Genomic DNA, 27,181 nt, shown 5'->3' on the forward strand with positions numbered 1-27,181 from the left:
CTTCTCTCTTGACAACCAACGCACATTGCTGTGCAGAAGCAGACCAGGATAATTATTCCCAACTTCATCCAGCAGTGTTTTAAACTGGCGATCATTTAAAGCTTGGGCAACAATAAAGTTGACCACCTGAATGACCAGTGACATCACCTCACCAAGCTGCTCGCCACACATCTGAGCACAAAGCGCCTCCTGATGTAGGATGCAGTGAAAACTTAGAATGGGTCTCTTTTCATGTTCACGAAGAAGTGCTACGAATCCTGTTTTTTCCCACCATGCACGGAGCACCATCAGTACACACCGAAATAAGTTTATCCATCGGTAGATTTTTTTCTTTAGCGAACTCAGTGAGAGACTTGAATAAATCCCCTCCTCTTGTTGTCTCTTTCAGACAAAACAGCAAGACTTTTCTCACATAGTGTGTCACCGACAGCATACCTTGCAATCACGCTGAACTGGGAATAAATAGCTTACATCTGTTCACTCATCCAAAGCGAGAGAAAAGAATGGTGCTGCATTTATGTCCTTCACTTGTGTTGTCTCAATTTGATTTGCCATCATGATGGTACGATCGTGAACAGTTATTGCCAACAGAGGCGTGTCTTTTATTCATTTGATTATCTTGTCTTTATCAGAAAAGTCATCAAAAAGTTCATTGGCAACATCAAGCATGAATGTTTTGGCATACTCCCCATCTGTGAATGGCTTTCCGTTTCTTACAATTGCTAAAGCACCAGCAAAGCTAGCCAAATTCCAGTCACCTTGTTGGGTCCAAACATGGAGTTGCTGCTGACTAGCTTGCACTCTGCACAGTAGCTACTTATTTATTTATTTATTTATTTTTACAGAGACAGAGAGAGGGATAGACAGGGACAGAGAGATGAGAAGCATCAATTATTAGTTTTTCATTGTGCATTGCAACATCTTAGTTGTTCATTGATTGCTTTCTCATATGTGCCTTGACCACGGGCCTTCAGCAAACCGAATAACCCTTTGCTTGAGCCAGCAACCTTGGGTCCAAGCTGGTGAGTTTTTTGCTCAAACCAAATGAGCCCGCGCTCAAGCTGGCAGCCTCGGGGTCTGGAACCTGGGTCCTCGGCATCCCAGTCCAATGCTCTATCCACTGCACCACGGCCTGTCAGGCTGCACAGTAGCTCTTGACATGCTTTCTTAATGCTGTCCCCTGCTGGATATTTCGATGCAAATGTAGTATATTGTGTGTCTAAGTGCTGCTTTATATTTGACCGGTTCATCAATGCAACTTTATCATTGCATATTAGACACTGCAGAACCTGCTCTCTTCACAAAGGTGAATTCTTCTGTCTATTCCTGCTGAAAAGTACAATACTCCTCATCTTTTTTTCTTTTAGCCATCTTCTTCGTCAAAAGGGTTTCTGCAATTAGCTAGCTGACTACTTGATTAAAAGGAGGGAAGTTTACTTCTTGACCTCAAAACAATCCATATACGTTAGGCATTATCCAATAAAAGTTTGTTGTTGTCCCGGAGGACAGCTGTGATTGGCTCCAGTCACCTGCAACCATGAACATGAGCGGTAGGAAATGAATGGATTGTATGTAATACATGAGAATGTTTTATATTTTTAACATTATTTTTTTAATTAAAGATTTGGGCCCTGGCCGGTTGGCTCAGCAGTAGAGTGTCGGCCTGGCGTGCGGGGGACCCGGGTTCGATTCCTGGCTGGGGCACATAGGAGAAGCGCCCATTTGCTTCTCCACCCCCCCCTCCTTCCTCTGTCTCTCTCTTCCCCTCCCGCAGCCAAGGCTCCATTGGAGCAAAGATGGCCCGGGCGCTGGGGATGGCTCCTTGGCCTCTGCCCCAGGCGCTAGAGTGGCTCTGGTCGCGGCAGAGTGACGCCCCGGAGGGGCAGAGCATCGCCCCCTGGTGGGCAGAGCGTCGCCCCTGGTGGGCATGCCGGGTGGATCCCGGTCGGGTGCATGCGGGAGTCTGTCTGACTGTCTCTCCCCGTTTCCAGATTCAGAAAAATACAAAAAAAAAAAAAAAGATTTGTCAGATGAAGCCATCAAAAGAGCCACATCTGGCTTGCGAGCCACAGGTTCCTAACCCCTGCTCTAGCACCATTTGTTGAAAAGGCTATCCTTTCTCCATTGAATTGCTTTTGCAATTAAAAAAAAAATTAGTTAGGCATACTTGTGTGTCAGTTTCTGGGTTTTTCTTCTGCTCCATTGATCAATGCGTCTATCCCTTTGCCAATATCATGCTGTTTTGATTCATGCATTAGTTGGCTAGTATTCCCTAACAAAATATTAGACTGGGTGGCTTAAAACAGAAATTTATTTTTTCACAGTTCTGAAGCCTAGAAGTCCAAGATCAAAGTGTTGGCAGGGTTGGTTTCTTCTGAGGGCCTCTCTCCTTGGCTTGTAGATGGCCATCTTTTCCCTAAGTCTTTACGTGGTCTTTCCTCTGTGCTTGTCTATACCCTTAATCTCTTATAAGAACACCGGCATGTTGGATTACCCCCACCCCACTCTCATATGGCCTCTTTCTACTTTAAGTGCCTCTTTAAAGGCCTTATATCCAAATACAGTCCATTTTGAGGTACTGAGGGTAAGGACTTTTGATATATGAATTTGGAGAAGGGCACAATTCAGCCCATAGCTAGTCCTATAGGTATATAAGTCTTAATATTGGGTAATGTGATACTTCCTACTTTTAGTATAAAAAATTGGTCTAAAGTTATAATGAAAATAATTTTTTCAATCAACAGTTAACCAGCATTGGCAGAGTAGCCACTGCATTTTCAGTCAGAAGACAAGGATTTAAGATGTGTTACCTCTACATTGCAGTATCTTTGTATGCAAAACAAAGGATAATAATACCTACCTTATAAAGTCTGATGATACATCTGAAATAAAAGGATGAACTTAAGTTTTCCAATTCCAAATCCTTCTGCTACTTTACTCTTCTTTGTCAAGATTGCTTGAGTTATTCTAGATTCTCTGCCTTTCTGCATATTTTGTGATACATTTGCCTATGCCTACTAAATATCTTGCTGAGAGTTTGATAAGGAATTGCATTAAAACCTATAGAACTATGTTGAGTTTACCAGTCCATGAATATGGCATGTATCTATTTCTTGAGGTCTTCTTTGATTTCTTTCATCATTTTCATATACAGATCCTATATATATTTTAAGTTCACACCTAAGTACTTCATTTTCTTTCGAGTGACCCTAAACGTACTGTGCTTTTAATTTCAGTATTCACATGTTCACTGTTACCATATAGAAATGCAACAGAATTTTTGGTGTTGAACTTGATCTTGCATGTTGTGGCCAAGCTAAACTTACTTGGAAGTTCCAGTTTTTGTTGTTGTTTGGTTGGTTTTTCTTTTTACTTATAATAGATTTCTTGGTATTATCTGTCTTCAATATAGACAGACATATCATCTGAAAATAAAGTTTTACCTTTCTTTCTACTCTGTATGTTCCTTTTCTTGCCTTATTTCAGAGGCAAAACCTTCCAGGATTATACTGAATAAGAGTAGCAAGAACAGACATCCTTGCCATGTTCCCAATCTTAGGGGGAAAAGTCTCTCATGTTTGTGAACATGGCGATTATGTTGATTTTTTAAATGCTGAGCTAGGCCTTATATATCTGCAATAAGTCCCACTCAGTTATGGTGTGTAATTCTTTTTATAGACATCGTGGGTTTCAGACAAACTAGCACTCTTCATTCCATACCCTGTGTTATTTCCACTCTACCACAGTTACTCTTCACAATTCTGATTTTAGTTCAAATCTTCTAAAAGCCCTTTCTAGTTCCTTCTTCCTAAAATGTTATGGTTTTCCATGATGAGTGTTCACTCTTAATGCAACAAACCTAACTTTCTTTTTTTTTTTTTTTTTTTTTTTTTTTTAATTGTTTTTTTTTTTTATTTTGATTTTTATGATGCTGGAAACAGGGAGAGACAGTCAGACAGACTCCCGCATGCGCCCGACCGGGATCCACCCGGCACGCCCACCAGGGACGGTGCTCTGCCCCCCAGGGGGCGATGCTCTGCCCCTCCGGGGCGTCGCCATATTGCGACCAGAGCCACTCCAGCGCCTGAGGCAGAGGCCACAGAGCCATGCCCAGCGCCCGGGCCATCCTCGCTCCAATGGAGCCTTGGCTGCGGGAGGGGAAGAGAGAGACAGAGAGGAAAGCGCGGTGGAGGGGTGGAGAAGCAAATGGGCGCTTCTCCTATGTGCCCTGGCCGGGAATCGAACCCGGGTCCTCCGCACGCTAGGCCGACGCTCTACCGCTGAGCCAACCGGCCAGGGCCCTAACTTTCTTTAATTACAAGTGTCTTCCTGAGGTCTATGGCTAGAAGGCATTATCACTGAGAACGCTTGGACTCGCAGACTTGTTGAATTTTAGAAATATTGTACTGGTGGCAAGATTACTATTTTACTAGATTGCTATAAATGTTAATGGCTGTTATTTCCACTGTAAATTTCAAAAATAAACACAGAATATCTCAAGAGATTAGAAAAATTTTATTCATCATCACAATCTGGATTATATATTACAAATTCTGATCAAAGTAATAATATTAAAGGTATTTTCAGTAGTACCACAAATTATCTGTACCTGAAGATAAAATCAAAAGAGTAAATTGGTAAGCATACACTAAAATTTACCCATGTTTAAAAATACCACTTAGTTTAGAAAATTCACATCTATGTTTCTGTGGTTATGAAGTGGAAAGGACACATAAATAGCTACATATGATTTTCATTTAACGGACACAAGAAATGTTCACCATGCTCAGAATGAGTCATCAGAAGGCTACAAAATTGTGTAATTTTATTAATATGGTGCATGAGACAGCATAATTGTTTTATAGAATGAAATACAGTATATCTAATTCTCCTAATGTTCCCTTTCAACCTCACTGAGAGAACTGCTCATAATTATATAGCTGCTTAGATGATTAATGTGTTTCTACATAATCGCTACATTGGGTTAGGTTGGTGGATGGCAAGGTGGCGCATTTTAAGGTAGGTCAGAGAATACATATACAGAGATTTCCCATTAGAAAAATTTATACTTGCCTATTTTAGCACTGGTCCTGTAAAAGGCTATCACCATTGAACTGGTCTGTTTAATTTATGTACTATAACTAGAATTTCTCTCTGATTATGGAACAGATTAAAATACTATCACATACCCTATTGATTCTTGCCTAGTTGAGACAGAAGTACAAATTTGGGGTAAGAAAGTAGAAATGAGTACTTGCAATTATCCTTTATTAATACTGATATCATCATTCATTCATTCATCAGGATAGACAATAAATGAAACTAAGTATTCTAAATTCTTTCCCCTTCCAAATCATGACTTATATCTGCCTTTGGCTATGCAGAGATCTACTAACAAGGAGGTGAGATTTACCTCTAGCAAAAGGAAGAATACTGAAAAAAAAAAAAAAAAGTCCAGGGCAGAGCAGGCACCAAATCTAGGGAGGTACAAAGAGTAAAATGGTTGGAACCAAAGAACAGGTAGCGTATTGGGATAGTATAACAAGATGCTAACAGACAACAGCTTGACCAATACAATAAAAAGACAAGTTCTATTTAGAGAAGGAGGCAACTTGGTAAAGTCTCGGACTTCATAAACCATCCAATCTGTCCTTAATACCTTGATACGACGAAAAACTTTTTTCCTAAACAAATTCAGTCACGCAACCTTCTGAGTAAGAATTGTGTTCCAATCCAGTTTCTTTTACCCCTTTTGAAGAAAAATTAGAAAAGGACCTGGGTGTAGGAAATGGAACATTTCTTGAGTGCTTACTTAATCCTAGGCCTGATGCTAAGCACTTTACCTTTCGTTTAATCCTTACTAAAGACTCTGAGAAGGACACGCCATTTCCCCAGTTCTCTCCTGTGAAAATTAAGGCTGTGGGGACCCTTGCCATAAATTCTACCTGGTGAAGCTGGGACCCAAACTCAGGCCTAATTTAAACGTTTGTCACCTTTCCGTGCCCACAGCCTGCCTTCCCTTGGCGAGATGTCAGAGGGGACCTCGCCCAGGTCCTAACCACAGAGAAAGATACGGAAGAAGAAAACTGCGATGGGAAATTTCTTCAGAGAAGTTTGTTTGACAGATCAGGAACTAGAATTCTTCCATGCTTTAAAGCTGTTTCAAAAGATGATTATGTGTCAGAAGGTGGGACGGTGGCACTTTCTCCGAGTAGGTTTTGAGAGGAAATTTCCCCAGGGATTTATAACATTGAGGATAAAAGAACTGTTCATTTTCCAGAAGGTAAAAAGAAGGGGAGGCTTAGAAACATTTGTAGCCTTGAGCTTGTGATATTGGGTGAGGCTTTAGGTTAGTGTGAGAATTCATTTCAAGTATGTTTCCCAGATGCTGCTCTGGTCCCCAATCGATAAACTTCTGTTTTCCTATATAACACCTCGCTGTTCCTGCCATCTGTACCCCTCTAAGACTAGAAACAATGGTTTGAGGTCACAAAGCAAACAAGGAATGAGCACACTGTTTTCAACTACTTGTAGCCATAAGACAATACCCATAGAGAGGAACAGGAGAGACTTCAGGAATGCGCACGTAGCCAATTGGTGCTAACGGTTTCCCGGGGAAGCAGAGAGGTAGCCGTGGGACACACCTGGAGCTTCTGGGTGTGAAGAGCATCATGACCTAAGTCTGATGTACCCAAACATTTCACCTTATGAAGCTAAGTCATTTTCAGATAAAGGTATAAGGATAACCTAAGAGTTTTGGACAAGAAAGAAACACTCAGCCATGGCCATTTGGCTCATCAGCCTGGTGGGTGGATGTCCTGGGTTCAATTCCTGGTCAGGGCACATAGGAAAAGCACCCATATGCTTCTCCACCCCTTCCCCTTTCACTTCTCTCTCTCTCTCTCTCTCTCTCTCTTTCTCTCTCTCTCTTTCTTTCTCTCTCTCCCTCCGTTCCCCTCTGGCCCCCTCCTGCACCCACGCCTTGATCAGAGCAAGTTCACTGAGGATGGCTCCATGGCCTCTGCCTCAGGCACTAAGAACTTGGTTGCTGAGCAATGGAGCAACAACCCAGATGGGCAGAGCATCGTCTTCTAGTGGGCTTGCTAGGTGGATCCTGGTCTCTCACTGAATTTTAAAAAAAGAAAAAAAAAAGAAACATTCCACCTTGACCTCTCTGTCCCCTTGGGCTCTCTATCCAAACAGAAGGCTGTTAAGTGGGAATGGCAGTAACACCCTGACGTGCAGTCCAGCTGAGGCGCTAGAGGACTCCCTGCCAAGCGTCCCAAGCAGGCTTAGAGGCTGCACTGTGACATCACCAAACAGGCAGTGGGCCACACGTCAGGGCACTGCTGGGTTTAGCCTGTTGTTTTTTGCTCAAATCACACATTTCTGGGTTTATATTTAGCCATAAAATAAGGGGATTAGAATAAATGTGGCAATGAGGCCCCCTCTGCTTTTAAGAGTCAGAGCAGGGTGATTTTCACTTGAACGTTAACTTGTCTGGGGGAACAGTGGCGGACATTCTGCCATGTGGTGGTCATGTGTCAGGGTTGGTAGCCAGGGAATCATGGAAACCTGCGATCCCACTGCCCGGCTTCACAGGGATGCTCCGTTTTGGAAACCACAGTTTCATTCCCTGGGTAGATGTCAGTAGCTGCCACAGAGGAGAGAGGACAAGTGCTCCCTGCTTACTGGCCTGGGTGGGCACTGGCTGTTAAGAGAGAGGTTGTCAATCTTGCCGATCTTAATGTAAGAGGTTTTCTCCTAGTAAGTCAGGCAAACTGGACCTAAAAACAGTCAGACAAGGACAATCATTGTTAGAATAGTCTCGTGAGCAAAGAAAAGTGGCCTGATGTGGTACTGATGGCAGATCCACCTGACCCAAAGTTTCTGGACACTCAGCAAAGTTCAACTGTTAAGGAGCACAAGAGGAAGTATGGCTGAGTCTGTATCGGAGGCAAGCCTGGCCTTCAGGGCCTGGGGAAACGCTTCCCTTCCCCACAGTGAGGGTAGGACCCAGGAGCTAAAGCCTGGGCAGCAAAGGCAATCAAGAAAGGTATCCCAGCAGCCAGCGGTCTCTTTAGGGAGGGACGTGGGACCTGTCAATGGGGCAAGAGAGCTTAGATTCTGAAGAGTTCAAGACCTAGAACTCCAGGGTCAGACAAAGAGAAATAACCTAAATATTAGGGACTCCCAGCAAACAGTGGGAGTCCCAGGGTGGAATGGGCAGAAATGTAGAGTGTATGCGCTTAAGAGATACTGAGTATAAGCAAATGGTCCTCATTAAGCACAGTGTATTTTGTCCAGGAACACTTATATTTTTTCAACCATGAAAAAGAAAATTAGATTCTAAACTTTAGAATTTGGGTATCATTTCTATGGGCTGATTTTCTAACAAAGAGAAAGCTGATTATAGTGGCCAGTCATTTGGGGACAAATTTACTGGTGATCTATAAAGGTCCCTGAAAACCTACTTATGTTATTTATGAAAAGACCCAATGATTACGGCATTGAAAGCTCATACTAAGAGAGGAAGGTCATTGGTTATCCATCAATTATCATGAAAATTTTCTCTGGTTTTAAAATTTGGAAAGGGGTGGTTGTAGGTTGTTTTCCCCGTTGTGTTTGAAGAAAACTCCGTCCGCCCAGCCCCTCAGACCTGCCATTCCTGACACCCGTATAACTCTCTGGTTTTAGAGGAAAGCCTGCCAATCTGGTCCAGAAAGTAGTCCTACGCAGCCTAGATGAAAACATTTAGCTTTCTTTTCTGGACCAAAAGAGAAAAAAGGTAGAAGAGTTTATCTGTGCCTACATATCCCTTCACTTCTCTGTTAGAATATATAATTAAAGTGACTCATAAAAAGATGGGGAAGACAGAGCCATCCCAGCCCACTCAGAAATGGGTTTTGTGGGGAAAAAGGAAATGAGGAGTTCAGAGTGGGAGGTACTTGATAAAGTAGGGAGGTCTGAGTCCTTGCCCCATTGATATTCAACACAGAGAACCACTAAAATGAATACAAACTTTACAAACACTATGATCTGGCATGGGGAATAGTTACACGGTTTTCCGTTTATCTTCATTTTGGAGACTGGATGTAGTTTTGGAAGAGAGAGGAAACGGGTAGGCTTACTTGATATTTAATTGGTTTACGGGCCATCCATGGAAACTATGGAGCTACAATATAATTAATTAATGAATACACTGGAGTACATTTAGAAAAATTAAAGGTATGTCTATTAATATTTTAGTGTTAACATTAAAACTGGGTGCAAGAAACAGAAATCAGAAAATATTAAATATCCATGAATAGTTCTTATTTTTACCTAACAGATGGTGGAGAATGAAGTAAGGGAAGTAGGTTTTGTGAGATGACAACCCTTTCAAAATCACGTCTGGTAGCATGGTCTCACTTGAATGATTTGTCAACAAGTGCTATCAGAAGTCGGTGAAAATATTCTCACAATGGCTAGAAATGTAAGCATTACAGAAACATAAGTTTTCCTTTCACTTCGGATATGAAAATAGAAAGTGTATGGAAATTTAGGTATCTTTGACAAGGCTTAAACAAGCTCTCATTCTCTTATAAAGGCTGCTCTGTGCTTTAAATCAACCCCACAGCAGGATGCTTAGAAAATGAATCTGCTAGCGTCTCTTCTTGATGCCACCGAAAGTCAGATCATCGAGTATTCACTCAGACTCCACAACCTTAAAGGAGGCACTAACACACAAGCTTAAAGGCTGAGAACAGGACTGGGTTCTTCTTTTTAACTCGCATATCCCTTCCTTAACCTCATGTGGTAAGCCCATCCAGCAGCCCAAACACTACCTAACGATCTGAAAGCACTGAGAGACACGTCCTCTATCCGCGCTCCTCTGAGTGCGGTGTTTCCCTCAAAGGAAAAGTGGGGGCGTATGAAAAGGAAGGGGAGAGAGAAGCAGGTTCTGTCTCACTCATCTCTGCTCTCCTGGTGACCCAGCACAGCACCTGGCACCTGACACCCCTTCATAAATGGTAAGTGAGAGAATTAAAACAGATGGCTTAGGAGTTAGAACCCTTTCTGCGTCTTCAAAATTGTCCTATTTCTTTGGCTCCTATTTCTGTTGGACAAGTAGATACCTTTACACAGTTTTTCAGGAGAGGAAGTCCACCGTCCCCACTCGCTGTCTCAGTACAGCTGGATAACCTCATCCCACTCAGAAACAGGCCAGATGCCGTTGGGCTGCACGTTGGGGGGAGAGCGCTTCCAGTCCCATGTCTTCACAGGCACCTTCCAGCTCTTTCCGTAGTTGGCTTCAATGTAATCGATGGTTTCACAGGGCACGTGAACCTTCATGTCCACAAACTCAGTCCAGCACAATGTGAATTTGGGAAACAGGTATCTGGGCAAAAGAGGCAATGTGGAGAGGGGTTAGGCTGCAACACTGAGCGTTTTAGCTAAGGAACCCAGCTGTTCGTGAACTCTTGGCCAAAGGACAGTCCTTTCCCACTAAACAGCTTTGGGGACAAGGTGGACATCTTATTGTTTCTGACTGCCCAGCACCACTTTCCTCTTCTAACGCTAACAGCTTCCCGATTTCCCTCCCGTTCCCTGTCCCAGTGACTCAGGACTGACCCTTTCCCTATGTTCCACAGATGGTTAAACCAGACCCGGGCCGAGCCAGTAAGTTATAGCCCTCTAGTTGCTGTTGGTGTTTTCTGAAAAATGTTTCTTCTCTTCACATGCAAAGAACTTCTGGTAATGAGAGTCAGCTTTGGATATCTGTTGGAATGACTGGGGAAAGGAGGTCTCTGCTGAGATCTCTGGACTGGTAGGACAGAGGGAAGCACTGCTGATGGCCACTTTTGCTATTAGTTGAAGCAAAAAGCTGCCAAAAGATGGAGGAAGTGACAAAGTTCAGAAAACGCTGGGACAGTGCTTGGATCTGGCTGTAGTCATTCCTTAAACAATCTCAGTAAACCCATCAATATACAAATACTCCGTCTGATCACATTTCTAATACTGCAATTCTTACTACAATGCAGAAGGCCCGTGCAGCAGTGAGAGAAACAACACCCTCCAGGTCAGCCAGAGAGCCTGAACTGATCCTGGCCATATACATATACAGCCTTCTCCAACAAGAGTATCACGAATGCGGATAGCTTTGTGAGAGGTCCTGTTAATTTCTGTGTCCCAGCTCGCTTTTAATAACATACCCAGGTTAGATAACTAAAGAAATTCCCAGGGTCTGCCAGGGTATTTCTCAAACTCCCTTCCTAGCTCATACTGTAGTGAGAATGTCCTACCACAATACAAGCACATGGTAGGCAGGACCCATTAACTTGGCTTTTCAAGTAAAACTCCACACTCCATCCCCCGCTCAGTTTTTTTTAATTTATCGTGTCTACATAGATTCTAGTGTGTCCCCGAATGCATTCCCCTCAACATCTCCCTTGCCTGCTCAGCTTTAACAAACCGCTTTCTTCCTGCTCTGCTTTATTTTATCACCTGCCCTTTTTTACCTCTGTCCTCAGCCCCAAACTTTCTTTTTCCGTACTTATTTTTAAGTTTCATATCATTAAATCCCCATCAAACCCAAGCTGCTACTAAAGAACACTAAAACAAACAGCACCGTGTGAGGTGAGTCTTTCTTTCGCAGCCTGGACTACTGCGGCTGCACAGCAAGCACGGCTCCAGGGAGCGCTCAGGCTGCTGACCTCACAGGAACCCACCCGTGGGGTCCACCTTGCCTCCTTCCATTCCAACTGCTAACGAGCACCTGTAACCCAGCTCAAGGAATATCAGTTATGCTGAATTTTATTCTAGCTATGGCAGAACGATCCCAATTTAATAGGTAAGTTTCAAAAATTAAACATGTTTCTTAAAGGTACTTTGGATTGGTAAATACAACTTTATGTATTGCAAAGGGAAGTGAAAACTATCAGCTTTGCTAGATTTAAGTTTTTATTATACTCCTATATTGTGTGTTGCTGTTTCTGAAAAATGTGTCCTCTCTTCACAACATGGGTATAAATTTCAATAATGAGATTTGAAGTGAAAATAACAGATTACAGAAATTTGAAATACTAGAGGATTAAAAAAAAAAGAAACAGGGAAAAAGAAACATATCAAAGTGTAATCAGACATATGGAAATGAGATCTAACTGGGGTATTCTCCAAGAAAAGGCCAGTTCTCATATATTCTGATTTTGAATATCATGTTTTATCACCAGATGAACATAAAGAAATCCATGAAAATGAGAGGCTGAACAAATTAGAAAGAAATCAACAAGTCCCTTCTACCCCAATCAATGGGTCCTGGCAGTTAACAGACAATCCCAGCTGGCTTCTGTGAAAATCAGCCCGGCAAATCCCATAGCTGAGGGAGAAATAAGACATGGCCTAGCTCCACCATCTGCTGGTCCTACTTTTACTCTGCACACTCATATTCATAGAATTGCTTATTTTGCCATCAGACACATCCATCCATCACCAGCAATCAGATGCTGGTCAGCAGAATGTCCACCTGTCCCATCCTATCAAGTTAACACACTGAGGTTCAAAAATCATAGTCTATCTAGTAACATAAGCCAAGAAACTTCTCAAATATTAGCTTCTGCAGTCTTGTCAAAAAGATGAAAGAAAAATCATAGGTCCAGGATAGACACGGTGAGTAAGAATACCACACTTTTCACAAAAGCAATATTTGGAACAATAAAAAATTTGTGAATAAAACCAAAATATTTTAAATACATAAACAATGTTAACTCAAAGACAACTTAACTCAAACGTTAATTTCATTGATAATTAGAAACATCCTAAACTTTTTGTGGTTTTCTTTTCACTTAGTAATAGTCAATCCACTCAGCAGAGAGAAAATTCCAACTTCGTAGGAGGAAAGATAAACCATAAAACATAAAACCTGGCTGTGAAATGGGACTGCGGAGAGGAAGGGGGATGAGTGACACACAGCAGCGCATGCCTTGTCCTCTGTCTAGGTTACCAGTAAACAATGGCTAATAATACACATGGGTCTGCAATGCTACCTCAGCTTTTAAAGCTAAGAGTAAGTTCAGCCAAGTAGTCTAAACTTTAAAGCTCTGACAGGATCCAAAATGTGAACAAACTTAAATTGAGACAAAGCAACCCTAAAGCAGAATTCAAGGGCTCTTATCCAACACACACACACACACACACACACACACACACGCACACGCACACGCACACGCACACACACACCCCTTCCGTTCCTTTTCTATTTCATACCCTTTTTACTTTATTTTGCACAAAAGAATTACGAGTTAGTTGGAGTAGACCATTTTTTGTTTCCCAGACACCCTTAAAATCTACAAAACTACTTTTTGGTGGTTGGATAAAGTAATTTCATCAGTTTAATTGTATGTACAACCTATCAACATTATTGCTAAATGGAAAAACTTTTTTTATTACTAGTTAGCTAGTCCAAGTGAGTTAAGACATCAACTACAACTGAATCTGACCTTCTTAAACATAAGTTTACACTAAACTCTGAAGTGGAGACAGCAGAGCCGTTTTATTACACAAGAATTTCCGGTAAAACAACACAAATGGTTTATTCTCGTTACCAATTTTGTCTCTTCTTTTAAGTCTTAATTTCTTTTCCTTATGTTATTTGGTGCCTTAAACCCTCTAGCTTAATAGAAGTAGGATCAGTACTTATTTTTATGTTGTTTTCCAATCTTGATAGAAAGGCTTCTAAAGTTTTATCATTAAATACGATTGCTCACTCTAGGTTTTTGGTATCAGGTTAAAGGGATTCTAGATATCTTTTATTCCAAGTCCACTAAAAAATCTTCTTTTTTCTTTTTAATTAGGAAATTTATCAAATTTTAAATGTCATCTACTGAAATAATCACATAGTTTTTTTCTCTCTTTAATCTTTTAAACCTTTAATGTTGAGAATTATATTAATACACACTACAAATTCTATTTGTTTCTTTCAGATATTTTATCTGTGTTCACCAAGACTGTAATTTCCCTTAAAAAAAATTTTTTGCATACTGTCCAAGTCCAGTATTGCTATCAGTTCTACAAAATGAGTTGCTTAAAGCAGTTTCCTCTTTTGTCTATTTACTGACATAGGTTACCTAATAGAGGAAATAGTTTATTCTGTGAGGCATGGTAAAACTTTCTAGGTCTTTTGGTAGGGAAAAAAGGGGAAAAGGAGGATTTGGGGTCACTAATTCAATTTCTTTTCCTTTTTTTTAGTGAGAGGAGGGAGGCAGAGAGATTCCCACATGTGCCCCAATTGGGAATCACCATGCAAGCCCGCTAGGGGGCGATGCTCTGCCCATCTGGGACAGCCATTTATTTTTTTAGCGCCTGAGGCAGAGGCCACCGAGCCCTCCTCACACTAGCTCGAACTAATTGAGCTATGGCTGCAGGAGAGGAAGAGAGAGAGATAGAAAGAGAAAGAGAAAAAGGGGGAGGGGTGGAGAAGCAGATGGTCACTTCTCCTGTGTGCCCTGACAGGGAATCAAACCCAGGACATCCACATGCTGAGTCAGCGCTCTACCACTGAGCCAACCAGCCAGGACCTACTAATTCAATTTCTTTAATGAGTAGAGGTTATTTAGATCTTCTTGAGTTGATGCTGACATTTCTATTTTTTCCAGAAAATTTTATCATTTTCACATTTTATGTAATTATCACATTTATGGACATAAAGTTGTCCGTAATATTTTCTTTTGAGAGTCAGTGTAACATAGTTAAGAACTACAAAGCCAAACATCCTGGGTTTGAGTACTGAATATTATTCTTAATTTTATTTTATTTCTTTCTTTTTTTAAAATTTTATTTATTTATTTTTTACAGAGACAGAGAGTGAGTCAGAGAGAGGGATAGACAGGGACAGACAGACAGGAACGGAGAGAGATGAGAAGCATCAATCATTAGTTTTTCATTGCACGTTGCAACACCTTAGTTGTTCATTGATTGCTTTCTCATATGTGCCTTGACCGTGGGCCTTCAGCAGACTGAGTAACCCCTTGCTGGAGCCAGCGACCTTGGGTTAAAGCTGGTGAGCTTTTGCTCAAACCAGATGAGCCTGAGCTCAAGCTGGAGACCTCGGGGTCTTGAACCTGGGTCCTCTGCATCCCAGTCTGATGCTCTATCCACTGCGCCACCGCCTGGTCAGGCTTATTTTATTTAGCAAGATAATCAATCTTGCTAAATGTCTATTTACTTCACTAGTTTTTAATTTTTTTTTTTAAGCAACAGTATTTGGAAGTACACTATAGGGTATATAATCAATAATACTGTAATGACTATGTATGGTGCCAGGTGACCACTTGAAACATTGGGGGGAATTAATTTGTAAAGTATATGACTGTCTAACCACTATGCTGTATACCTGAAATTAATAGAAAATAATACCAAATGTAAAAAGTAATTGAAAAAGAAAAGAACCACCATTTGTACTTGTTGATCTTTGATACCCTTTCTCTCATTCATTTCTTCTCAACTTCCTTCCTTCACTTTGCCTCTATCATTTTAACTGCATTCTATAAATTTTGATATGCAATACATTTATTTTTGAGTCCTAAAAATTTTATAATTCCCACTATGATTTCCTTTTTAACTAATTAGTTATTAAGGAGGGCATTTTAAAGTTACCAGACATCTTAAAGATGCCTTTTAATTGTTGATTTCTAATTAAATTCTATTGTGGTCATATAATGCCATCTATTGACATCATCATCTAGGTTTTTCCTCTTTAATCTGCTAATGTGGAGAATCTTACACATACAATTTTTATTAATGCTTTGAAATGTACTAAGACTGTCTTCATGTTGCAGTACATAATCAACTTTTGTAAAATGCTCCATTTAGAGCAGATAAAGTATATTACCATCTGTTGGGCAAAAACTTTTCTATATCAAATAGATCAAGCCTATTAATTTTGTTCATATCTTCAACATTTTTACTAATCTTTTGAGCTTGAATCAGCAGTTTTAAAACTAAAAGTAAATAAAAATATATCAATATTTCCCATCATAATTGTGGACATACCAAATATTCATTAGAATTTCATTAGTTATCGATTATATATTTAAAGGCAATACTGTTAAGAGTCATATAAGCTCATGAATATTATTTCTTCTTTGTGGACTGTTTCTTTGTAAAATTATGTAGTGGGCCTTTTAATCCTTTAATACTCCCCCCAAATTCTACTTTGTCTGATGCTAAAATTATATATAGTAACAGTTTTCTTTGGTTAATAATATCAGGGTATATTTTTTATTCCCATAATTTTCAGTCTTTTTTTGTGTGATTTTGCTTTAGTATGCCTCTTGTCAAGCATTGTATCGCTATATTTTGTTTTTCTATCCATTTGATAATCTACAGCTTTTTACAGGTTAGCTTCATCTATTAACATTTATTGTAATAAATTATATATCTGGATGTATTTTGAACTCTAGGGCCAGTCTGCCTGGGCTCAAGTCCTGACTTCACCAATTATTAGCTGTGTGACCTTGGTCAATCTCTTCACACCCTAACTTCCTCATCTATAAAACGAGGGTACTAACAGTACCTCAGAGAAATGTGAGCATAAGTGAATAAATAAATGTGACGTGCTCAGAACAGTATTTAACACATATATAGTACGTGCTATCTCGGTGCTACTGGTGTTCTGATCATTTTTACATGTTTTCAGTTTACCACATTTTTTCTTTGACACCTCTTTCCTACTTTCTTTTGGATTAATAAAGGTTTATAAATTATCTTTTATTCTACTTAATTAAAAGTTTTAAATATCCTTATCCATTAGAAGTTGCTGTTTGTAAGAGTTAGTTCATTGTTTAATATACATACTTCACTATAAAAGACTACATGCAGACAGAGTCCTTATCCTTTTCCTAAACAGGAAAGTTAGTACACTTTACTCCTTGAACACTTGGCAAATCACCTCCTTCTCAATTTATTTTTAACACACTGTCTTTGTTTGTTTATTTTCTTGTTTATTTAAGGCAATGACTAACAAATTTACTCACATATTTTATCCATCTGTGTTAACCGTTTATACATAGCATGTCTTCCTTCTGGTCTTTAATAAGTCTTTACATGTGGGTCTATGAGACATAAACATTTTTAGTCTTTGCATACACATGTAAATGTCTTTATCTTGACCTCACTCTTGAATATTAATTTTAACTGTACAGAACATTCTAAGTTGATAGTTATTTCTCCTAGTTTTTGGAAGATGTTACTGCATTATCTTCTGGCCACTATTGGTATATTTTATTAAATATTTTAACACAACATTTGGTTCAGAATATTTTTTTTCTTATTTTCCACCCTGGGCCCTGGCCATCACTGATCTTACCACAGCTTTGATCTGTTCTGCCTGTTCCACAATTTCAAGTACACACAGTTACACAGTTACTCTTCTTCTCTGACCGCCACTCAGCATGCCGTTCTGGAGCCCCCCCAGGTCCCTGTCTGCACGTACCAGCGGTTCCTTCCCCTCTGGCTGAGTAGTGTCCAGTGTTGGGCCACACCGTCATTTGTTTACCCGGTCACCAGAACATGGACATTTGGGTTGTTTCCATTTCTTGGCTACCATGAACAACTGCTGTAAACATTTCTGTATGAGTCTTATCCTGAAAATGCTTTTATATCACAAAATACTACCTTACAGACTATCTTATAGAATTACATTCAAAAACCTAATATATGACAGTTTTGAAAAATATCATTTACTTCACATAAATAACAGATCTGCTATTTATTCATTCTGAGGTAATCTCTTTAAAAAACAAACAAAGCTTACTATTTAAATAACTGCCACTTCTACGTATTGCATAAGTATAGAATTACGACACAGCACTCAAAGTTCTTCCCTGAAGGACTCAGTTTTGTGCCTCCTTGGAGGTATAATTAAGGAGACCTAAGATATAATCTTTATGTTGTCAAATATGAAGGCATAAACAGAGTGGAAAATGTGAAATCATTTTTAGAAGAGCCAATGTTTTAAATGTACTCATTTAAAGAAATTACTCAAATATGCCTTTTTAGCTTCACAGCTGTCAGTACTAAAAAGACAACTGTGTTTTTGAGAGCTGAAACTATGGAAGCATGTATGAGGCTGAGATCCGAGGATGGGGACACAGCTCCTAACTCTAGTCTGGAACGTCTTGTACAGCAGAGTGAATGGAAACTGGGGTGACTTGACTTGATGGCTTTGATTCCCCAAAGCTGCTAGGTGGGATCAAGTTGTCACTTGGTGTCACCTTACGACCCTGACAGAACTCTGCAGACTGCACTGGGAGGAGGGCCTGCTTTCAGTGTCAAGGAGGGGTCTCACCCAGCCTGACGGATCTGCCAGGCCTGATTCTACCTAGAACTCGGAAAGGACAGACTAATCAGCAAAATACCCAAAGAAAGCATGAGAGCGGCCAAGAGGAAAAAACAATCTGTGGAAATTCAGGGGGAGGGGAGATCATTTCAGTTACAGGCGCTGAGAAGGCAGCTCAATGGCCTTGACTGGGAAAAGCTGGGCCAGGGGACGATGTATGATAAACTGGGACTACTTACTGACATGCTTAAACATCTTGGCCTAAAATCAAGTTTCAAAAGGCCAGGGTTCTAAATGCAATGTGATATCTTGGATTAGATCCTAGAACAGTAAAAGGGCATTAGTGGAAAAACTGGTGAAATACAGTTAAAGTCTGGAATTTCGTGAACTATGATGTACCAATGTTGGTTAATCAGTTTTGACTAATTGACTGTACTATGGTAACCGTGTTAACATTAGGGGAAACCGGTATACAGAGACTCTCTGTAGTATCCTTGTGACTGTTCTATGAATCTAAAATGATCATAAAATAAAAGGTTTATTGAAAAAAAGGCAGGCAGAATAGAGGAACAAAGCATGCTGACAAGAAAGATTAAGGAGGCCTGTGCAGCTACTAAGGGCCTTAAATATTAAAAAAAAAAAAAAAAAAAAAAAAAAGACATTGAGGAATAAAATGTTACCTTTTTTTTTTTTTTTACAGAGACAGAGAGAGAGAGTCAGAGAGAGGAATAGACAGGGCAGACAGAGAGGAACGGAGAGAGATGAGAAGCATCAATCATTAGTTTTTCGTTGTGTGTTGCAACACCTTAATTGTTCATTGATTGCTTTCTCATATGTGCCTTGACCGCGGGCCTTCAGCAGACCGAGTAACCCCTTGCTTGAGCCAGCGACCTTGGGCTCAAGCTGGTGAGCTTTTTGCTCAAACCAGATGAGCCCGCGCTCAAGCTGGCGACCTCGGGGTCTCGAACCTGGGTCTTCCGCATCCCAGTCTGACGCTTTACCCACTGCGCCACCGCTTGGTCAGGCTAAAACGTTACACTTTTACTGTGTTAGAACATTGCCGACTAGTTCTCAAATGGCACCAACAGCAATAATAATTCCGCTTCTGGAAATCTAGTCAAGGAAACAATCCCTAATAAAGCTTTTATTTTATGTAAAAAGATGCACACAGACTTTTTAATAATAAAAAATGGGAACAACCTAAATAGAAAAATAGTTAAGTAAATGTATTATCAGGCCTTTCTCAATATTCCTCCTAAGTCTAATAGCTTCTCTATTTTAAAGTCACACTTCCTTGCCGTTGCTTCTAGATAGAGCTGATTTGGTATCTCAACTATACATGATGCATCTAGTCATGCACTGCTTAACAGCAGGGATACAGTCCGAGAAATGTGTCACTGGGTGATTTCATCTTAGTGCAAACATCATAGAGTACACTTGCACAAATGTAGATGGCATAGCCCCTACACTCCTGGGCTCTGTGGCAGAGCCTATTGCTCACAGGCTACAAGCCTGTGCAGCAGGTTACTGTACAACACAACATAAAATCAAGCACAAGCTAAAACAATGTAGTCAAATGCGGTATACATGAAATGGATGAGGCTGCTGCCAGCATCACACTGGTTTACAGCAAAATAATTTTTTATAAGCAGAAAGACTCTAAAGTAACAAAAGTAGAGCATAGTAAGTACATAAAGCAGTAATATCGGTTACTATCATTATCTAATACTATGTATCCCACATAGTCGTATGTGCTACACTTTTACACAACTGGCAGTGCAGTAGACTCCTTCCCACCAGTATCACCAAAACCGCATGAGTAATGCACTGTGCAGTGACGTTAAGATGACTATGAGTCCCGCCCTGGCCGGTTGGCTCAGCGGTAGAGCGTCGGCCTAGCGTGCGGAGGACCCGGGTTCGATTCCCGGCCAGGGCACACAGGAGAAGCGCCCATTTGCTTCTCCACCCCTCCGCCGCGCCTTCCTCTCTGTCTCTCTCTTCCCCTCCCGCAGCCAAGGCTCCATTGGAGCAAAGATGGCCCGGGCGCTGGGGATGGCTCCTTGGCCTCTGCCCCAGGCGCTGGAGTGGCTCTGGTCGCAACATGGTGACGCCCAGGATGGGCAGAGCATCGCCCCCTGATGGGCAGAGCGTCGCCCCTGGTGGGCGTGCCGGGTGGATCCCGGTCGGGTGCATGCGGGAGTCTGTCTGACTGTCTCTCCCTGTTTCCAGCTTCAGGAAAATGAAAAAGAAAAAAAAAAAAAGAAAAAAAAAAGATGACTATGAGTCCCTAGGCGGTAGAAAGTTTTTTAGCTCCATTATAAGCATATGGAACCACTGTCCTATAAGTGGTCTGTAGTTGACCAAAGCAACATTATGTGGCACCCCACTGTACTTCAATTCCTGTACTGCTGGTAGAATGCATTAATACCTATTTGTTCCATGGTCTAGATCAGGGGTCGGGAACCTTTTTGACTGAGAGAGCCATGAATGCCACATATTCTAAAATGTAATTCCATGAGAGCCATACAATATGTTTAACACTAAATACAAGTAAATGTGTGCACTTTATGTAAGACCAACACTTTTAAAGTACAATAAGTCTCTGAATTGTTTTTAATAACGTTGTTATGCTGTTGCTAACCAATGATGAATAAAGTACTTCTTACCATTAATGTGACTTCTGGTGCTGCATGGTTTTGCTGATGGCTTTGTAGTCTGGTTGATACGTGGTGAGGTTAAGCTTCATGCAGGCATTGAGACTTCCATCCATTAAACATGATCGTAGGTTGGTCTTAACATTCTTTAGATGTGAGAAAGACTGCTCACATGCATAACATTGTCAGTACAGCAATACTCACATGCTGCAGTGTATGGTATGTGACGGGAAGCACGTTCCAAGTTTTGACAATAGCTGGTCTGCGGGTTGAAGTTTTTTCATTTCTCCCCACTTGTGTTTGCTCGCCAACTCTGCTTGCTGTCATGCAAGTCTTCCCAAATCTTCACTCAGTGACTTGAACTTATTCACCCACATGTCTGAGGCCTTCAGGTCAGAAGCTTGTAGCTCAAAATCTCTGACGGAGACACCAGGGATGTACCTCATGTTGGCACTGTCCACTGCACACTTTGTGGATAGGTGATGAACTTAAAAAGAGGAGTGCGCTCATGAAATTCTCCAAAGTGCGCTTTGAATGACTGCTAGAGATTAGATGGGAAGCCCGCTAGCTGCTGGAGATCAAGATGTTGAGCAGGGTCACTTGCTGTGCATGCATCTTTAAACTCTCCCAGTTTTTCAAAGTGTAGTAAACGACCTGTTTCAATGTCGGCAATGAAGAGTTCCAGCTTGTTTTCAAATGCAAACACTGCTTGTTGAAGGGATAAGTCTGTATTTCCAATGCCTTGTATTTTCACATTGAGCTGGTTCAGATGTTCAGTCATGTCCACGAGATAGTAGAACTTCAGGAGCCACTCAGTGTTAGCTAACTCAGGATGATCGACGTTTATCTTTTCAAGAAAAGTCTGGATTTCGCTCAGACAAGCCGCAAAATGGCTGAGCACCTTCCCGCTTGACAACCAACGCACATTGCTGTGCAGAAGCAGACCAGGATAATTATTCCCAACTTCATCCAGCAGTGTGTTAAACTGGCGATCATTTAAAGCTCGGGCAACAATGAAGTTGACCACCCGAATGACCAGTGACATCACCTCACCAAGCTGCTCACCACACATCTGAGCACAAAGTGCCTCCTGATGTAGGATGCAGTGAAAACTTAGGATGAGTCTCTTTTCATGTTCACGAAGAAGCGCTACGAATCTTCTGTTTTTCCCACCATGCACGGAGCACCATCAGTATACACCAAAATAAGTTTATCCATCAGTAAATTTTTTCTTTAGCAAACTCAGTGGAAGACTTCATAAATCCTCCCCTCTTGGTGTATCTTTCATAGGTAAAACAGCAAGACTTTCCTCACAGTGTGTCACCGACAGCATACCTTGCCATCACGCTGAGCTGAGATAAATAGCTTATATCTGTTGACTCATCCAAAGTGAGAAAAGAATGATGCTGCATTTATGTCCTTCACTTGTGTTGCCTCAGTCTGATTTGCCATCATGATGGTACAATCGTGAACAGTTCTTGCCAACAGAAGTATGTCTTTTATTCATTTGATTATCTTGTCTTTATCCAAAAAGTCGTTAAAAAGTTCATTGGCAACATCAAGCATGAATGTTTTGGCATACTCCCCATCTGTGAATGGCTTTCCGTTTCTCATAATTGCTAAAGCACCAGCAAAGCTAGCTGAATTCCAGTCACCTTGTTGGGTCCAAACACGGAGTTGCTGCTGACTAGCTTGCACTCTGCACAGTAGATCTTGACATGCTTTCTTCCTGCTGTCCCCTGCTAGATATTTCAATGCAAATGTAGTATGGTGTGGGTCGAAGTGCTGCTTTATATTTGACCGTTTCATCAATGCAATTTTGTCATTGCATATTAGACACACTGCAGAACCTGCTCTCTCCACAAAGGCGAATTCCTCGTCCATTCCTGCTGAAAAGTACAATACTCCTCATCTTTTTTTTCTTTTAGCCATCTTCTTCATTAAAAGGGCTTCTGCAATTAGCTAGCTGACTACTTGATTAAAAGGAGGGAAGTTTACTTCCTGACTTCACAATGTGTACATTACGCATTATCCAATAAAAATTTGGTGTTGTCCCGGAGGACAGCTGTGATTGGCTCTAGTCACCCACAAACATGAACATGAGTGGTAGGAAATGAATGGATTGTAATACATGAGAATGTTTTATATTTTTAACAGTATTATATTTTTTATTAAAGATTTGTCTGCGGACGTCACGGAAATGGCGCCGTGAGCAGCGCGTCCGACAGATCTCCCCAAAATCACAACAAATTTATCAACTAGAAACAGGAAAATTTATCTTCGGAGCATTACGGAGTTCCACACAAACTGAAAGCAAAAGGACTGTTATCACTTGAATCTGAGAGACGAGGGTGTGGAGGAAGCTACCGCAGGGACGTTCATTCAAGCCGCGAGGAAGTGCACCTGTGGTAAGTCATCCCGCACTCGGGAGCCGCGAGCCGCCGCCGCGAGCCGCCGCCGCGAGCCGCCGCGAGCAGCGCCCGGGTCGGTTGCAGAGCGAGCACCGCCCACACTCCGGAGCAGCGAGCAGCCGCTGGCGCGCGCCCGGTCTGGTTGCAGACCGAGCATTGCAGACCGAGCACCGCTAACGTTCCCAGCGGCCCGCGCACAGGGAGCGGGAGAGGCCCCAGGGCGGTATTCCCTACTTGGGAGATTCTCTCCGCGGGCGGGGCACCTCACCCAGCCATTCAAGCTAACAATCAAGCGTTGGGGGAGGGGCGCGCGCAGGCAGCCTGAAATACCTTCGGGAGCACAGCTGCGACCCAATTACTAAAATTAACTTAACTCGTGAAATCTGTGCACCCTCGGTTCTAATTGATAAGATCTCTCTCAGTTCACCGACCCAAGACAAGAGGCGTGATATTTTTTAGTGCCTCTCGCTAAAGGGGTGGGGGCAACTTCTGATTGATAGAGCCTCCATATTCAGGGATAAACGCTAACAAGAAGGACTTGGCAGATAATAAGATCTATACCACACTAGTCGCAAGCAGAGACAAGTGCCTCTTCTTACCAGCCAAAACAGGCTACAAAGTGTGGAAAGCCTGGGTTGAGAGGTCCAACTGAATGCTAGGCGCTGAACAGTCACCTTGACAACAATTGACTCCCACCCCCGCCTGATTACACTGGAGGCCCTGACTGCCAGAGCCCTTCCAAAAGCCTTGCACTGAGTGGGGATAGAGTGGGGATTTCCCAGCTCTTTGAGCCTCTTACTCCCCAGGCAGAAGCAGTGGTAGCCTTATAGCTGGATCACCAGGCTGCTAATTCAGGAAGGGGGGACTAGGAGAGAGAATCCACGAAAGCAAACTCTCTCATCGTTGGACCCTGCAAACGCCAACAAGCCTTGACTACCAGCAAGACTAAAGCCAATTATATGACATTGCCATAGAATCCCATCAACTGCAAATCCCTACCTAAATGTGACACAGGGGCAGAGCCTAGGGTACAGAGTCGCCGGCCAGGAAGAGGGAGAGAAAAGAAAAAGGAAGAAGTTAACATCTCAAAATCAAGAAAAATCCACAGACTTTACAACTTGTTCCACTAATTTTTTGTTGTTGTTGTTGTTGTTGTTGTTTGTTTCTTCTATCTTATTGCCTTTATTTCCTCCACCTCGATCCTTCTATTCTCTGCCCATCTTATGCTTCCCTTTTCTTGAACTACACTACCCATAAGTGTTACATTTTATTTCTCTTCTTCATCCTCACCCTCCTTTGGGGTTATACTCCAGGACACTTAACTCCCACTCTCTCCTCTTTTTTTTTTTTTTTGTTTGTTTTTTGTTTTTTTTTGCTTTATTTTGTTTTTTTCTCTTCCTTTTTTATTTCTTCCTTCGTTTTTCTCTTTTTCTTATTCTTTCCTTTCTATTCGTTTTTTCTTTTCTCGTTTTACTTTCCTCCCAATTAATCCTCAATCACGAACAAATTAGTTAATTTGGGACTCAAGGTTTTTTTTGGCTTTATTTTTCTTTTTCGCTTTTGTTTTTGTTTTTTTCTTGTTAGTTTATTTTTGTGGCATTTTGGGTCCTCCCAACCCAAGGTCTCCATTGTATTTGGTCTTCGCTCCACTTAATACAACAGATTTTTACTTATTATTTTTATTTTTTTCTTCTTTATTATTCCTTTTTTTGTCCTTTTTTCTGGTTCCCTCTTATCCCTCTCATTATATCTCTTAGTTGACCATCACCCGCAGGCAGATCAACTTATGCTTGTCTAAGATTTTCTTCCTTTTTTTTTTTTTTTTTGCATTTAGTAGGTCCCTACTCCCCTTTTTTTTTGCCCCTTGAACTCTTCACCGCAAACCAGGCCCTCCATTATAGGCACGATATTTCCCTGAGGAGGGGAGAGGAGGGAAGGAGAAGAAAGAAAAAAAAAGGGGGAAATAATAAATTATTACTGCTTTTTTTTGTGGGGTGTTTTACCCTTTGGTTTTTTTTTTTTTTTTTTTTTTTTTTACTTTTTACTCTTTATTAATTCTAATTAGTGCTATCAACAAGACCACCCTCAGATGCCAATAAGAAAGAGGAAATCGAATATTATGGATACAAAAGAAAGAGAGGTAACACAAATAGATGTGGAAAAATCTATGGAGAAAAGACTTAACATATTGGAAGCCTTGGAGCTAAATGACAGAGAATTTAAAATAGAAATCTTAAAAATACTCAGAGATATACAAGAAAACACGGAAAGGCAATATAGGGAGATCAGAAAACAACTCAATGAACACAAAGAATATATTACCAAGGAAATTGAAACTATAAAAACAAATCAAACAGAAATGAAAAACTCAATTCACGAGCTGAAAAATGAGGTAACAAGCTTAGCTAGCAGAACAACCCAGATTGAAGATAGGATTAGTGAAATAGAAGACAAACAACTTGAGGCACAACAGAGAGAAGAAGAGACTCAAAAATAATAAAAAACGAGAAAGCCCTACAGGAATTATCTGACTCCATCAGAAAGAATAACATAAGAATAATAGGTATATCAGAGGGAGAAGAGAAAGAAAATGGAATGGAGAATATACTCAAACAAATAATAGACGAGAACTTCCCAAGCCTGTGGAAAGAACTAAAGCCTCAAATTCAAGAAGCAAACAGAACACCGAGTTTTCTTAACCCCAACAAACCCACTCCAAGGCACATCATAATAAAGATGACACAAACCAATGACAAAGAAAAAATTCTCAAGGTAGCCAGGGAAAAGAAGAGTACAACATATAAAGGAAGGCCTATTAGATTATCATCAGATTTCTCAGCAGAAACTCTACAAGCTAGAAGAGAGTGGACCCCAATATTTAAAGCCCTGAAAGAGAGGAACTTTCAGCCAAGAATACTATACCCATCAAAGCTATCCTTCAAGTATGAAGGAGATATAAAAACATTCACAAATACAGAAAAGATGAGAGAATTTATCACGAGAAAGCCCCCACTCCAGGAAATACTAAAGGGGGTTTTCCAACCAGATTCAAAGAACAAAAGAAAACAACACCACAAGTAACAGCTCCACCAAGAACACAATAAAACCAAACTTAAACTGTGACAACAAAGGAAAAAAAAAGGGGGGAGAGTATGGAGATTAACAGTAGCAAAGGACGATGAAGTGCAGAAATACTTATAAGATAGGGTACTACAATGAATACGGTAGGTACCCTTTTCATTACTTAATGGTAACCACCCTAGAAAAAACCACCACAAAAACACATGATTTAAAAAAGGTAGCAACAGAGGAAAGAAGTATGGAACATAAACAAACAGAAACAAATGATAGAAAAACAAAAGAGAAGAATCAAACTAGATACAAAACTAACAGAAAGCAATTTATAAAATGGCAGTAGGGAACCCACAAGTGTCAATAATTACACTAAATGTAAATGGATTAAACTTACCAATAAAAAGACACAGAGTAGCAGAATGGATTAAAAAAGAAAATCCAACTATATGCTGCCTACAAGAAACACATCTAAGCAACAAGGATAAAAACAAATTCAAAGTGAAAGGCTGGAAAACAATACTCCAAGAAAACAACACCCAAAAAAAAGCAGGTGTAGCAATACTCATATCTGATAATGCTGACTACAAGACAGAAAAAGTACTCAGAGACAAAAATGGTCACTTCATAATGATTAAGGGAACACTGAATCAAGAAGACATAACAATCCTTAATATATATGCACCAAACCAAGGAGCACCAAAATATATAAGACAGCTACTTACTGA

General features: G+C 40.9%; 1 protein-coding gene and 1 long non-coding RNA gene across 6 annotated transcripts in view; one reads left to right on the plus strand and one right to left on the minus strand.

Moving 5' to 3' along the window:
* The first annotated feature begins 4,505 nt into the window (after positions 1-4,505).
* LOC136394402 (uncharacterized) lies at positions 4,506-8,764 on the plus strand. Its single transcript, XR_010749191.1, has 2 exons — positions 4,506-7,796; positions 7,888-8,764. It is a non-coding gene; the product is annotated as an uncharacterized lncRNA (long non-coding RNA).
* Positions 8,765-10,094: 1,330 nt separating this feature from the next.
* FKTN (fukutin) overlaps positions 10,095-27,181 on the minus strand; it is a 63,777-nt gene continuing 46,690 nt past the window's right edge. For 4 of the 5 annotated variants that reach the window (XM_066367510.1, XM_066367512.1, XM_066367509.1 and 1 more), the window contains one exon: positions 10,095-10,381. In XM_066367510.1, the coding sequence (XP_066223607.1) occupies positions 10,168-10,381 (214 nt within the window). In that variant the 3' untranslated portion in view covers positions 10,095-10,167. The remainder of the gene's footprint in view (positions 10,382-27,181) is intronic. The other variant, XR_010749190.1, reaches the window with a different exon arrangement.

This window comes from Saccopteryx leptura, chromosome 2 (assembly GCF_036850995.1).
Source record: "Saccopteryx leptura isolate mSacLep1 chromosome 2, mSacLep1_pri_phased_curated, whole genome shotgun sequence".
NCBI classification, from domain to species: Eukaryota; Metazoa; Chordata; class Mammalia; order Chiroptera; family Emballonuridae; genus Saccopteryx; species Saccopteryx leptura.